The sequence below is a fragment of the Pleurodeles waltl genome, chromosome 1_2 (assembly GCF_031143425.1).
Source record: "Pleurodeles waltl isolate 20211129_DDA chromosome 1_2, aPleWal1.hap1.20221129, whole genome shotgun sequence".
Classification (NCBI taxonomy): Eukaryota; Metazoa; Chordata; class Amphibia; order Caudata; family Salamandridae; genus Pleurodeles; species Pleurodeles waltl.
Genome location: NC_090437.1, coordinates 1,287,502,657 through 1,287,518,359, shown reverse-complemented (window position 1 = coordinate 1,287,518,359; position 15,703 = coordinate 1,287,502,657). Strand labels below are relative to the sequence as shown.

The following is a 15,703-nucleotide window of genomic DNA, read 5'->3' as shown; positions in this document are numbered from 1 at the left end:
AATGAAAATCAATGGGAGACCAAGGGGTCTCTTCAGTGATGCAGGCAGGCAAGGGGGGGGGGGGGGCTCCTGGGGTAGCCACCACCTGGGCAAGGGAGAGGGCCTCCTGGGGGTCACTCCTGCACTGAAATTCCGATCTTTCAGGTCCTGGGGGCTGTGGGTGCAGAGTCTTTACCAGGCGTCGGGATCTGGGAGTCAGGCAGTCGCGGTCAGGGGGAGCCTCGGGATTCCCTCTGCAGGCATCGCTGTGGGGGCTCAGGGGGGGGGGGGGGCAACTCTGGCTACTCACGGTCTCGCAGTCGCCGGGGAGTCCTCCCTGAAGTGTTGTTTCTCCACAAGTCGAGCCGGGGGCGTCGAGTGCAGAGTAGCAAGTTTCCGGCGGGAAACGCAAGTTGTTTTAAAGTTGCTCCTTTGTAACAAAGTTGCAGTCTTGGGTGAACAGAGCCGCTGTCCTCAGGAGTTTCTTGGTCCTTCTAGAGCAGGGCAGTCCTCTGAGGATTCAGAGGTCGCTGGTCCCTGGGGAAAGCGTAGCTGGAGCAGTGTCTTTAGAAGTGGGGAGACAGGCCGGTAGAGCTGGGGCCAAAGCAGTTGGTGTCGCCGTCTTCTCTGCAGGGTTTGTCAGCTCAGCAGTCCTCTTCTTCTCAGGTTGCAGGAATCTAGTTTCCTAGGTTCTGGGGAGCCCCTAAATACTGAATTTAGGGGTGTGTTTAGGTCTGGGAGGGCAGTAGCCTTTTAAGTAGACTTAAAAATAAATAAATAATATATATATATATATATATATATATATATATATATATATATATATATATATATATATATATATATATATATATATATATATGGAAAATGTCACTTACCCAGTGTACATCTGTTCGTGGCATTAGTCGCTGCAGATTCACATGCTGTGCACAGTCCGCCATCTGGTGTTGGGCTCGGAGTGTTACAAGTTGTTTTTCTTCGAAGAAGTCTTTTCGAGTCACGAGACCGAGGGACTCCTCACATTTCGAGTCCATTGCGCATGGGCGTCGACTCCATCTTAGATTGTTTTGCCCGCAGAGGGTGAGGTAGGAGTTGTGTATGCTAGTAATAGAGCCCATGCAATGGAGTGAATGCGTATGTACATAATAAAGTTTTAAGTAATATATTTACAAATGTACAAATGTTTAAGATCTACTTCTAAACGGCTACAGGCTCCCGGGGAGGCGGGTGGGCGCATGTGAATCTGCAGCGACTAATGCCACGAACAGATGTACACTGGGTAAGTGACATTTTCCGTTCGATGGCATGTGTAGCTGCAGATACACATGCTGTGCATAGACTAGTAAGCAGTTATCTCCCCAAAAGCGGTGGTTCAGCCTGTAGGAGTTGAAGTAGTTTGAAATAATGTTCTTAATACAGCTTGACCTACTGTTGCTTGTTGTGCAGTTAGCACATCTACACAGTAGTTCTTGGTAAATGTATGAGGCGTAGACCATGTGGCTGCCTTACATATTTCGTTCATTGGGATATTTCCTAGAAAGGCCATGTTAGCACCTTTCTTTCTGGTTGAGTGTGCCTTTGGTGTAATAGGCAATTCTCTTTTAGCTTTAAGATAGCAGGTTTGAATGCACCTAACTATCCATCTAGCAATGCCTTGTTGTGAAATTGGATTTCCTGTATGAGGTTTTTGAAAGGCGACAAATAATTGTTTTGTCTTTCGAATTAGTTTTGTTCTGTCAATGTAGTACATTAGTGCTCTTTTGATGTCTAATGTATGTAGTGCTCTTTCGGCTACAGAATCTGGTTGTGGGAAGAACACTGGTAATTCTACCGTTTGATTTAGGTGGAACGGTGAAATAACTTTTGGTAAAAATTTAGGATTGGTCCGTAGAACAACTCTATTTTTGTGTATTTGAATAAATGGTTCTTGAATGGTAAAGGCTTGAATTTCACTCACTCTTCTTAGAGATGTGATGGCAATTAAAAATGCAACTTTCCACGTTAAGTATTGCATTTCACAAGAGTGCATGGGCTCAAAAGGTGGTCCCATGAGTCGTGTTAGGACAATGTTGAGATTCCATGAAGGAACTGGTGGTGTTCTTGGTGGTATAATTCTCTTTAGGCCTTCCATAAACGCCTTTATGACTGGTATCCTAAACAATGAAATTGAGTGCGTAATTTGTAGGTAAGCAGAAATTGCCGTAAGATGTATTTTAATGGAAGAGAAAGCTAGGTTAGATTTTTGCAAATGTAGTAAGTATCCTACTATTTCTTTTGCAGATGCGTGTAAAGGATGAATTTGATTATTATGGCAGTAATAAACAAATCTTTTCCACTTATTTGCATAGCAGTGTCTAGTGGTAGGTTTTCTAGCTTGTGTTATGACCTCCATACATTCCTGTGTGAGGTCTAAGTGCCCAAATTCTAGGATTTCAGGAGCCAAATTGCTAGATTCAACGATGCCGGATTTGGATGTCTGATCTGTTGTTTGTGTTGTGTTAACAGATCTGGTCTGTTGGGTAGTTTGACATGAGGTACTACTGAAAGGTCTAGTAGTGTTGTGTACCAAGGTTGCCTTGCCCATGTTGGTGCTATTAGTATGAGTTTGAGTTTGTTTTGACTCAACCTGTTTACTAGATATGGAAGGAGAGGGAGAGGTGGAAAAGCGTATGCAAATATCCCTGACCAGTTCATCCATAGAGCATTGCCTTGGGATTGATCTTGTGGGTACCTGGATGCGAAGTTTTGGCATTTTGAGTTTTCTTTTGTTGCAAATAGATCTATTTGAGGTGTTCCCCAAATTTGAAAGTAATTGTTTAGTATTTGGGGGTGAATTTCCCATTCGTGGGTTTGTTGGTGATCTCGAGAGAGATTGTCTGCCAACTGGTTCTGAATCCCTGGAATAAATTGTGCTATTAGGCGAATGTGGTTGTGAATCGCCCAATGCCATATTTTTTGTGTTAGGAGGCACAACTGTGTCGAGTGTGTCCCTCCTTGTTTGTTTAGATAATACATTGTCGTCATGTTGTCTGTTTTGACAAGAATGTATTTTTGGGTTATTATGGGTTGAAATGCTTTCAGCGCTAGAAATACTGCTAACAGTTCTAAGTGATTTATGTGAAACTGCCTCTGATGTATGTCCCATTGAATTGGTAATGTATTCCTTGGAATACGAACCTTATGTATTTCCTGTGTGAAGGATGTATTGGTATATGGAAATACGCATCTTTTAGATCTAATGTTGTCATGTAGTCTTGCTGTTTGAGCAGTGGGATTACGTCTTGTAACGTGACCATGTGAAAGTGGTTTGATTTGATGTAGGTATTTAGTGTTCTGAGATCTAGTATTGGTCTCAGAGTTTTGTCCTTTTTGGGTATTAGAAAGTACAGTGAGTAAACTCCTGTGTTTTTCTGTTGAATTGGAACTAATTCTATTGCGTCCTTTTGTAGCAATGCTTGAACTTCTAGTCCTAGAAGATCTATATGTTGTTTCGACATATTGTGTGTTTTCGGTGGGACGTTTGGAGGGAATTGGCGAAATTCTATGCAATAACCATGCTGGATAATTGCTAAGACCCAAGTGTCTTGTTATTTCCTCCCAAAGTTTGTAAAATAGTCTTAGTCTTCCCTCCACAGGTGTTATGTGATGGGGGTGTGTGACTTGTGAGTCACTGCTTATTTTGAGGGGTTTTGGGAACGTTGGAATTTCCCTCTATTTTTTGGGAATTGGCCCCCTCTAAATTGCCCCCGAAAACCTCCCCTTTGATATTGACCCTGGTAGGTAGGCCTTGTTTGTGAGGTTGTGGTTTCTGTGGGTTGACCTCAAAACCCTCCCCTAAAAGGTGTTTTCCGAAATGTGCCTCTGCTCTGCGGGGAGTAGAGTGCGCCCATGGCTTTGGCTGTATCAGTGTCTTTCTTGAGTTTTTCGATGGCAGGGTCTACCTCCGGCCCAAACAATTGCTGTTCATTAAACGGCATATTGACCACAGCCTGCTGGATTTCCGGTTTGAACCCAGAAGTGCGAAGCCATGCGTGCCTTCGTATTGTGACTGCAGTGTTTATTGTCCTTGCAGCTGTATCTGCTGCATCCATGGAAGACCGTATCTGATTATTTGAGATACTTTGTCCCTCTTCCACCACCTGTTGCGCTCTTTTTTGGAACCCCTTGGGTAAGTGTTCGATGAAATGTTGCATTTCATCCCAGTGAGCCCTGTCGTATCTTGCCAAAAGTGCTTGTGAATTGGCAATACGCCACTGATTTGCTGCTTGTGCTGCAACCCTTTTTCCCGCAGCATCAAATTTGCGGCTCTCCTTGTCTGGAGGTGGTGCGTCGCCTGAGGTATGAGAGTTGGCTCTCTTACGAGCTGCCCCCACAACTACTGAGTCCGGTGTTAGTTGTGTTGTGATCTATATTGGATCTGTGGGCGGTGGCTTATATTTATTCTCCACCCTTGGAGTTATGGCTCTGCCTTTAACTGGATCCTGAAAAATTTGTTTTGATTGTCTTAGCATTCCTGGGAGCATGGGAAGGCATTGATACTGGCTATGGGTGGAGGATAGGGTGTTAAAGAGAAAGTCATCCTCAATTGGTTCCGAATGTAAGGAGACATTGTGAAACTCGGCTGCCCTTGCGACCACCTGTGTATAGGATGTACTGTCCTCAGGTGGTGACTGTTTTGTAGGATAAGAGTCTGGGCTATTGTCAGACACTGGAGCATCGTAGAGGTCCCATGCATCGGGATCATCCTGACTCATTGTGGTATGAGCTGGTGAGTGCATCAGTGGTGGAGTTGTTGCTGGTGATGCATGTATTGATGGTGGTGGAGACGGTGGTGGGGTTGTTTTCCTTGCCACCTTTGCTTGTGGTTGCTTGTCCTTTTGTTGAAAGGCAAGTTTCCTTTTTATTTTGATTGGGGGAAGAGTGGTTATCTTCCCTGTGTCCTCATGAATATGAAGCCTTCTTTGCGTGTAGTCAGGCTCTACAGCTTGAAGCTCCTCTCCAAATCTGTGTAATTGGGAGGTTAATCCTTGTTCCTCTGTTTTCGGCTCCGAGGTTGGCTGTTTCGGAACCGAAACCTTTTCGGAAGTCTTTTTAGGCTCCGAAGAAACCTTCTTTGTTTTCGGCGTGGTGTCTCGGTGCCGAAATTCTTCGGTGCCGCTGTCTCTGTGCCGAAGTTTCTCGGAGCCGCTGTCTCGGCTCAGAGGTTGCTGTGTGGCGGTATCTCGACCGGAGTCGGATGACTTCGACACTAGCATGCCCTTTTTCGGTGCCTTGGATGGGTCACCTAGTTTTCGGGTTAAGCCATGGCCTGTTGGCGGTGGCGTCCCCTGGCCTTTTGTAGACTTCTCGTGAGTCTTGATTTTCGACGTCTTACTCACGGTTTGGTGTGTTTCTTCGGCGTCGAGTTCTTCAGAATCCGACTCGTGGATGGAGAAAGCTTCTTCTTCCTCCTCGAAGCGTTCTTGACCCGTCGGCGTGGACGCCATTTGCAGTCTCCTGGCTCTTCGGTCTCTCAGCGCCTTCCTCGACCGAAACGCTCGACAGGCTTCACAAGTATCCTCCTTGTGCTCGGGGGACAAGCACAAGTTACAGACCAGATGGTGATCCGTATACGGATACTTGTGATGGCATTTTGGGCAGAAGCGGAATGGGGTCCGTTCCATGAGCCTTGAAGTCGCACGTGGCCGGGCCGACCAGGCCCCGACGGGGGATCGAAAAAACCCCGAAGGGCCACCAGAGATCTTCAGAATTCGGTGTCGATTTGTTCTAACTAACCCGATACCGAACGCAAACAATACCAATGTTTTTTTCCGAGATTCTAACTAACTTTCCGACCCGAAACACGGAGCGAAAAGGAACACGTCCGAACCCGATGGCGGAAAAAAACAATCTAAGATGGAGTCGACGCCCATGCGCAATGGACTCGAAATGGGAGGAGTCCCTCGGTCTCGTGCCTCGAAAAGACTTCTTCGAAGAAAAACAACTTGTAACACTCCGAGCCCAACACCAGATGGCGGACTGTGCACAGCATGTGTATCTGCAGCTACACATGCCATTGAACATATATATATATATCTCCTGTTTTTCAATTCTGAGACTATGGAACGGAATTAGTAGTTTATGTCCTTTCAATACCTTCTCCTGGGTACAAAGATGCATTCTGACAAAAAAGAATGCAATATCACAAAGTTGCTATGACACGTCCAGGTCTGTGCCTTAAATGTCTCTGGCTAAGTTATTATTTATTAATTAGGAGTGCCAATGGAAAATGCTTTAAATAGTACCAGCTGCACAAAGACTGCAAAAGCATACCATGTTTAAAGAACAAATGGAACTGGGCATGTTTGGAAAGCCTCTGTCTCCAGGACAGGCCAAAACAGTCGAGAAACATCTTGGGGGGGGTGGGGGGGGGGGGGGGGATTCTGGAGAAAGAAAAAGAAAATTTAATTCCCCTTGGCAACATTGGCCTTGAGACAAAATTGTATTTAGTTTACTGTATCCATGTAAATATGCTAAACTTATGACAATGTAAAAACAATTAAAGTTTACTACTTAAAGATAAATTGCTTCATTATATACTCACGTGGACAGTTGCTCATGGTGTACCACTCCATACACTGTCCAAAAGGGAAGGATGCCACATATGCATTTGAGTTGACACACTGTTTCATATTACTGCACCACATACACTCTGAACTGCCGCTTGTACACTCTCCACAAGCCACCCTTGAGGCACAAGGGGTTCGGCATTGCTTCGCACTGTGATTTGCTGCAAACAACAAAAACAATTAATTATCATTGACTTTTCGGACACTAGCAAATGTCTAAAGCTAAGTAACATTGCGATGTTGTACTGTTTTCAGATCATAAAGTAAAAACCCACTAAAATGCTAAAATGCTTTGGACTCACTGGGGTAATAAACTCTATAACAAGCACTGGCAAAGCCAATAGGTCTCGTCTACGCAAGAGCTATTGGCTTTGCCAGTGTGTTTTAGCCATGTTGTACACCAGCATGGCTGCTTTTCAGCCTAAAAGTTAGCGGTGTACAGGAGGGTGGCTTGTAATATCAAAGTGGAATGCCGAAGAATGGAGTAGAGAGTGCTGTAGAGTGGAGTGGCAGAGTGTTGTGTATTGCAGTGGAATAGTGTGGAGTTGCGTACAATGGCGTAGAGTGGACTTGGCCAGAGTGGCGTAGAGGGGACTTGGTTAGAGTACATTGGCGTAGAGTGCTGCAGAGTATAGTGGCATAGAGCACAGTGGTCTTTGAATTCAGCAGTACAGAATGAGTGGTGAATAGAAGAGTGCAGTTGTGCAGAGTGCAGTCCAGTGGCAGAGTGCAGCGTAGTCAAGTGGTATAGAATGCAGAGTAGAGTATAGTGGCCATAGAGTATAGTGGCCATAGAGTATAGTGGCCATAGAGTATAGTGGCCATAGAGTATAGTGCCGTAAAGTGCAGTCACATAGCTCAGTGACAGAGTACAGTGTGGAGTAGAGTGGCGGAGAGAGCATTAGTGTAGTGTACAGTGAAGCAAAGTACAGTGCAGTGGCAGGGAGAAGTTGTGTAGAGTACACTGACAGAGTGCAGTGGTTAAGAGTAGAGTGGTGTAGAGTACAGTGGCACAGAGTGCAATGGCTTAGAGGAAAGTGGTGTAGAGTACAGTGGTATAGAGTACAGTGGTGCAGAGTACAGTGGTGCAGAGTGGATTAGAGTGGCGGGCAGTGGAGTGCAGGGGTATAGAGTTGACTGTTACAGAGTAAAGTGCATTGGAATAGTGTGTTGGCATAGAGTGTGTCGGCAGAGAGTGCAGTGGCGTAGAATGCAGTGTTTCAGAGTGGTGTAGAGTACAGTGGCTTAGAGTGGAATTGTGCAAAGTAGCTTGGTGTGGCCTAGACTGGAGTGCAGTAGCAAAGAGGGCAGAGGTGTAGAGTAGTGTGGCGAAGAGTGCGTTGGCATTGAGCTGAGTGGTACAGGGTAAAGAGAGGTGCCATTACAGGCAACACATTTTCAATTGAAATGACCATTATATCTGCACAGACTTCAGTTACACTAATAAAACTAAATACAGTGCACAGATGAAAATGTGTGGAAATTGAATCTAGTGTAAGGATTTGTTTTGATCATAATAAAGTATTTGCTTCCAACATACTTCATAAATATCAAAAAATTTCCTTCATTTGTGTTCCTAATTCTGATATATTCTGAAATACTTACACAGTTCATTTGAATGTTGCTATGTGCTAGAAAAAGAAAAAAAAACTACCCCCCAGTATCCAGCAAGATTCTCTCACTTTGATCCTCTCATTTTAGAAAAGCACACTCAGAGGGCAAAGAATGACATCTGACTTCAGCCTTTGAATGCACAGCAAATGTGACTAGATGGGAAGAACATTTACAGGCCTGTTTGCAGAAAGAGAGCACTCGGAAGGATACTGCAAATAAGGTTTGGGCAAGGGAATGGATGAACTTAAGCTGGAGAGTCTAAAACAAATAAAGCCAGCAAATGTAAAGCAAGCAAATGTGAGATACAATCCACAAAGCCAATGGCAAGCAACAAGCAGAACGCATTTTTAGGTCAGTTTTTTTAATGCCCCGAAGTTGTCGTTCGCAAACTAGACAGCTGTGCTGTCTGGCAGGCTGCGACCTAAATATGTAGCAAAAGATAACAGATAAAAATGCTTGAACAAAAAGACCAGCCCTTTATGACCTTTGCAGAATGGTAATTTAACAGCACAAGGCAGGACTATCATATTTGTTTGTCCCTTTGGATTTATAGGGACTCATTTGTCAGCTGGTACTGGGGTTTCTCTTTTATTGCTGAAGCAGATTACTTTTTGTTTTGCTTCAATGACACAAACAAAATGTCCAACACAGCACAGATATGCTCATCATCACTGTTCGCTCTAGGTGGGGTTTAGGAAAGGGGTAGGCTGTTAGTCAATAGCGGACAAACAGCTATCACTGCAGATCGTTTGCAATTTCCTATAAAACATGAATGGAATCGGACAGGTTTATGTGGTGCTGGGCCCACTTAGACTTCAGATCCCACTGCAAAGCCCACCAATGCCACCTAGCATTGTCTAGGAGCAGGATTGGAGAGGACAATACTCCAAGAAGCCTCAGAGCCACCCTCACCAAGTCCAAGAACTGAGTCTGACACATCTGGATCATAGCTCAAATGTCCTGGCCTCTCTCATCCGAGGGGATGTCCCTGGAATGCAAGTGTGTCCAGGATGGCTCAGATGAAAGTCTCTGAAAGCAGTCAGGAAAGACATTGGCATGTTGAGTGTGAAGCCCTGTAATGTCAGGAAATTCCCAGTCTTCTGGAGAAGGTCAGCACCTGGCTGTGTAGAGCCTGCCTTCAATAGCCAGTCGTCGAGGTAGGGGTAGACCGGTACACCCCACCTCTGAAGGTATGCTGCATCTACCACCATCACCTTTGTGAACACCGAAGGAAGAGCACTGGTGAGGCCGAAAGGGAGTATGACAGACTGAAAATTCTCATGCAAGTTGCATCACAACTTGCATCTTATGGGCCTGCACGACGGGTACATGGAAATAGCCATCTGGCTGGTCCAATTGCTATTGCCCAGTCTCCTGGATCCAGTGTACATCCTCGGCGCCTTAGTAAACATCCCAAATTTGGCCTCTTGCATTAAGATATTCAGAGTTCTAAAGATCTAAAATAGGACAAAGGCCTCAGCAAGGAAATAAGGGAAGGAAAATTCAGTTCTGATTTCCAAAGCCAGGGAACATTCTATGGCTTCTTTCACCAAACCACCTTGAATTTCCTGCAGCAAAATGAACAAGTGTCTCTCCAAAAGCTGCACTGCGGTAGGTGGCGAGCTGGTGTGTCAAAGGAATAAAAGGGTGCAGCGCCATAAAAATGCATCATCCACTTGACAGATGTTATGGCCGATTCTGTCACAGAGAGGCCTCTGGGGTGGAGTTTGCCTTTTTGCTATGTAGGTGAGAACTGTGAAAAGGAATATCCATGTGTAAAGAAATGGCTCCCTGTTGCAGTTACCCCCCCACTTTTTGCCTGATACTGATGCTGACTTGACTGAGAAGTGTGCTGTGACCCTGCTAACCAGGCCCCAGCACCAGTGTTCTTTCACCTAAAATGTACCATTGTTTCCACAATTGGCACAACCCTGGCACCTAGGTAAGTCCCTTGTAACTGGTACCCCTGGTACCAAGGGCCCTGATGCCAGGGAAGGTCTCTAAGGGCTGCAGCATGTCTTATGCCACCCTAGGGACCCCTCACTCAGCACAGACACTGCTTGCCAGCTTGTGTGTGCTGATGGGGAGAAAATGACTAAGTCGACATGGCACTCCCCTCAGGGTGCCATGCCAACCTCCCACTGCCTGTGGCATAGGTAAGTCACCCCTCTAGTAGGCCTTACAGCCCTAAGGCAGGGTGCACTATACCACAGGTGAGGGCATATGTGCATGAGCACTATGCCCCTACAGTGTCTAAGCAAAACCTTAGACATTGTAAGTGCAGGGTAGCCATAAGAGTATATGGGCTGTGAGTGTCAAAAACGAACTCCACTGCTCCATAATGGCTACACTGAATACTGGGAAGTTTAGTATCAAACTTCTCAGAATAATAAACCCACACTGATGCCAGTGTTGGATTTATTAAAAAATGCACACAGAGGGCATCTTAGAGATACCCCCTGTATTTTACCCAATTGTTCAGTGCAGGACTGACTGGTCTGTGCCAGCCTGCTGCTGAGAGACGAGTGTCTGACCTCATGCGGTGAGAGCCTTTGTGCTCTCTGAGGACAGAAACAAAGCCTGCTCTGGGTGGAGTCCCCACAGCGACCCCTGCAGAGGGAATCCCGAGGCTCCCCCTGACCGCGACTGCCTGCTCCTCAGATCCCAACACCTGGTAAAGACTCTGCACCCGCAGCCCCCAGGACCTGAAGGATCCGAAATCCAGTGCAGGAGTGACCCCCAGGAGGCCCTCTCCCTTGCCCAGGTGGTGGCTACCCCGAGGAGCCCCCCCCTTGCCTGCCTGCATCGCTGAAGAGACCCCTTGGTCTCCCTTTGATTTCAATTACAAACCCAACGCTTGTTTGCATACTGCACCCGGCCGCCCCCGCGCTGCTGAGGGTGTACTTTCTGTGTGGACTTGTCCCCCCCCCCCCCCCCCCCGGTGCCCTACAAAACCCCCCTGGTCTGCCCTCCGAAGACGCGGGTTACCTGCTGGCAGACTGGAACCGGGGGACCCCCTTCTCCATTGAAGCCTATGTGTTTTGGGCACCACTTTGACCTCTGCACCTGACCGGCCCTGAGCTGCTGGTGTGGTAACTTTGGGGTTGCTCTGAACCCCCAATGGTGGGCTACCTTGGACACAAACTTGAACCCCGTAGGTGGTTTACTTACCTACAAAAACTAACAAATACTTACCTCCCCCAGGAACTGTTGAAAATTGCACAAAGTGTCTAGTTTTGAAATAGGTATATGTGATTTATTTAAAAAGTATATATGCTATTGTGATTATTCAAAGTTCCTAAAGTACTTACCTGCAATACCTTTCATTTGAAGTATTACATGTACAATGTGAACCTGTGGTTCTTAAAATAAACTAAGAAAATATATTTTTCTATACAAAAACCTATTGGCCTGGAATTGTCTGAGTGTGTGTTCCTCATTTATTGCCTGTGTGTGTACAACAAATGCTTAACACTACTCCTTTGATAAGCCTACTGCTCGACCACACTACCACAAAATAGAGCATTAGAATTATCTCTTTTTGCCACTATCTTACCTCTAAGGGGAACCCTTGGATTCTGTGCATACTATTCCTTACTTTGAAATAGTGCATACAGAGCTACCTTCCTACACCATGTCAACTTTGTCTTTTTCTTCCCACCAACACACACAATCTGCAATGGCAGTGTGCATGTGTTAGGTGAGGAGTTCCTTAGGGTGGCACAACATGTGCTGCAGCCCTTAGGGACCTTCCGTGGTCACAGGGCCCTTGGTACCACTGGTACCTTTTACAAGGGACTTATCTGTGTGCCAGGGGTGTGCCAACTGTGGAACAATGGTACATTTTTAATTGAAAGAACACTGGTGCTGGGGCCTGGTTAGCAGGGTCCCAGCACACTTCTCAGTCAAGTCCGCAGCAATATCAGGCAAAAAGTGGGGGGGGTAACTGCAACAGGGAGCCATTTTCCTATAATCTTCTTACAAGATTTAATCTTTTAGTTTTAGGATGGGACATGTTCCCTTGCACACTGTAAAAACAAAAGGTAGGTGCTGACTTCAGAGCTGCATATGGAGGTGTGTAAAGAAAGGAACTGATGTCACTGCGATGGGTGGATCTTATAAGCGGCTACAGCAGTCACATACAAGGTGGAGCAGGTTTGACACAGAACACAACATCTACCAGCATGCAGGGGCTATGCTGAAAAATCTTCCAGATTGAGTCTTGAGAAATTCTAAAGGTGAGGAATTGGAGGTTAGAAGTATCCACTAGAACTAGATTTACTTACTCTCCTGGCAGACGTGAGCACTAGAAGGATACAAACTTCAGATCTGTCTGGTGAACTGGTTAAAAGGGACTTTTCATAAGTTAGGAGAGTACTGAACGAAGCTTTCACTTCACAAAAGGCAGCCAAAGAGGTGGAAAGGCTGTTTACACAACCATGACAAACCTGTTTGAAAACAGATGGCCAAACCTGGTTATCACTGAAAAATGTCACCCCATACCAAACCATTTCAGGCCTGACAGATGTAACCAGTACGATACTCTGAAAATGCTTTGGCCTTGTTAGGATTTTCAAAACAGACTCCAGGACTAATGGTTAAATTTTGAACTCGCAACACTGACCCGTTACTTCTTAGTGAAGAAACTTGCAGTGCCTGCTATGGATGACTATACAAAAGAATGCATCTTGTATGTTCAGTAATGCTGAAGTATCCTTCTTGGAGCAATTTGAGGACTTCCTAGAGGACCACAATGCCAAATGTTTTTTGATGAATTTGTTTACCTTAAATATGTCCAACATAAATATGTCCAACATAAATATGTCCAACATAAATATGTCCAACATAAATATGTCCAACATAAATATGTCCAACATAAATATGTCCAACATAAATATGTCCAACATAAATATGTCCAACATAAATATGTCCAACTTAAATAAGTCCAACTTAAATAAGTCCAACTTAAATAAGTCCATTAGCAGTCACCCACATTGCTTCTTCAAAAGAATGAACACCTAATAAAATGTCTTGCTTTGCTGTCATTGGACAAAGTGGTGTGAAAAGCCTTTTCTGCATCAGAGAGGATTTTGGCATGAAGGAGACTGCAGAGTTAATGATCCTCATTCTGTGGTGGAACTATGGAAGTCTAGCAAATTCTAGTATAACAGTAACAATACCACACTATGAATACCAATGCTACCACCACCACTTCTACCATTAACCACCATACCACCAGTACACTGCCATCACTGCCACTCTAAGGCAACCAGTCCCATCAGTACCACCACAATACAATTACCACAAGTACTAGGTACACCATCAGCAGAGGGTATGAGACAGGCTCCCTTTCTCATGACTTGTAACATCATCTGGAGGCCTTTTTTGCATCTAGAAGGCTGCCTGGAGAAGCAGTATCTCTGGATCTTCCCAGAGAATAATAGGGCTGGCAGTAGTAGGGCTGTTGTAGTTGTGCATTCTGACAGGACTAGTAACTTCAATGAATGACTGCAAGCTACAGCCTCATTCCCTATGTAAATTATGGTGGTGGAGGGCACTCAAACACGTACCCGTCTCTGTGTCAACATTTATAGGATCATGTTGTCAACATGTTCTCCAAATAACGTCTTCCCTTCGAAAGTCATATCCAGCATCCAAGTCGCACTTTTTAGCTTCCCACAATATGATCCTTAGCCAACAACCACAGAGAACCGTCGCCCTTAACAGATGCTGAAAGCCAACAGCAGCCACATCCATGGCAGCATCAATAACAATGGATGTGGTACAAACAGGTCCAAGTCCAAAATAGTAGGGAAGACAAATTATCTACCCATCTGAGCTCCTCCAATGTATATCCCCCTTCCACATCAGAGTGACCAGCAATCCCCATTCTCTATTTGATACCATGTATTAATTTGTTACGTTGTCATGAGACTACCCCGACTTTCAGACTCATTGGAGTCCGATTTCTAATCCCTGGCACAAGGACTTAGTTTAATGCACCAATGCGAATTAGAAATCCAGTTAGGCTGCGACCCACACAACCCAATGTAACGGTAACTACCAGTTCACAAGATTAGATCAGGGAACTCCAAACCTGCTTTGGATGAGAATCACACACTTAAGGAACACTAGAAATGAGTTATGCATTTTAAGATATTTATTTTAAAATTCCAAATCTAGTGCCAATGATACGGATGGTAACATTACATAAGATAAAAATAAAAAAAAGCAGTGAAACAGTTTATGAGCAGTGAAAACAGGAAAAAATTGTAATATGGTAATTAAATGTTATAGCCCTAACACTAACACTATTACTGTACTATCTCTACATGCTATGCCAGTTCTAGCAGAATGAATACATAAATAACCTAATTTTCGAAAGTCGGAGGTGGTGAGCATACCTGGTTTAGGTCTATTGTCTGGAACAGCATTTCTGTTATTCCAGGCACAAGGGCAAGGGCGTTGGAATTGAAGTATGATTTGTAAAGCACAGCTAACACTCAAATTAGAGCTTAAAGGAGATAAAACCTAGGCTGCAACCCAGCGATTGGAAGTAGGAACAAAGTTAGTTTGTGGCACAGAACCAGCTTTTCAAATTCTTAATGAAACATTCTTAGTCAGTCGTAACACGCAGACTCAGAGGGAGAGAATTCCACAATTTAGTTCCTGCACCAGAGAGTGCCCTCCTCTCCGTATGGTACAGAATTTGGGTTGTGGGGGCTGTAATGTAAAAAGAGTTTGAGGATCCGAGTGCTTTATCAGGTGAGTGGAATTTAAACTTCTTTTGAAGACTTAGAGGACCAGCAAAATTGAAGACTCTATAAATATAGAATGGGATCTTCAATTGGATTCTCTCATTGATTGGTAACCAGTGAAGGTCTTTCAATTTTGATTAAACAAACAAGTCTTGGAAAATGGGGCAGAAGTCTGGCTGCAAAATGTTGCACTTGTTGACGTTTGTTGATACGTTTTTTTTGACAGGCCTATGTAAAGAGTGAGTCATTCATGGTATGAATACCTTTTTCTCGCTGGGAGGGGGAGAAAATCCAATGCCTTTCCGGAAGGATTTTCAGCAACCTGAAGCACACAGAAGTTAGTGTAAGAATATGAGAGCTGGCTATCAAATTTGATGTAGAGATTCTAAATGTTTTGTACTAGGGGGAAGGAAGGTGGATCCATTTCGGAGACCCACCAGAGATCGTTCCAATGTTGTTTGTCCTTACCAATTAGCAAGAACTCTGCCCTGTCTGTACTGAGATCTAGATTTATTTTTCATCCATGCAGCCACTGATATAAGAAACACTCTAAACTTGTGTCAGCAAGAGACGTTACTGTTTGCTAGTGAAACAATTGTGTTTTTCCGCATGGGACGACATGTAAAAAACAAATTCCTGGATGAGGACTGTCCAAGGGGCCATATAAATACTGGAGAAGGTAGGGTTCAAAAATATTCCAGTGGCACTCCACAATTTAAGGCAACAGGGTATGGAATAAGAGCG

General features: G+C 44.6%; 1 protein-coding gene across 2 annotated transcripts in view; it reads right to left on the bottom strand.

The window, feature by feature from the left end:
* Positions 1-15,703, bottom strand: part of ATRN (attractin) — a 670,776-nt gene that overhangs the window by 421,117 nt on the left and 233,956 nt on the right. For both annotated transcript variants that reach the window (XM_069205063.1, XM_069205055.1), the window contains exon 17: positions 6,563-6,748. In XM_069205063.1, the coding sequence (XP_069061164.1) occupies positions 6,563-6,748 (186 nt within the window). The remainder of the gene's footprint in view (positions 1-6,562; positions 6,749-15,703) is intronic.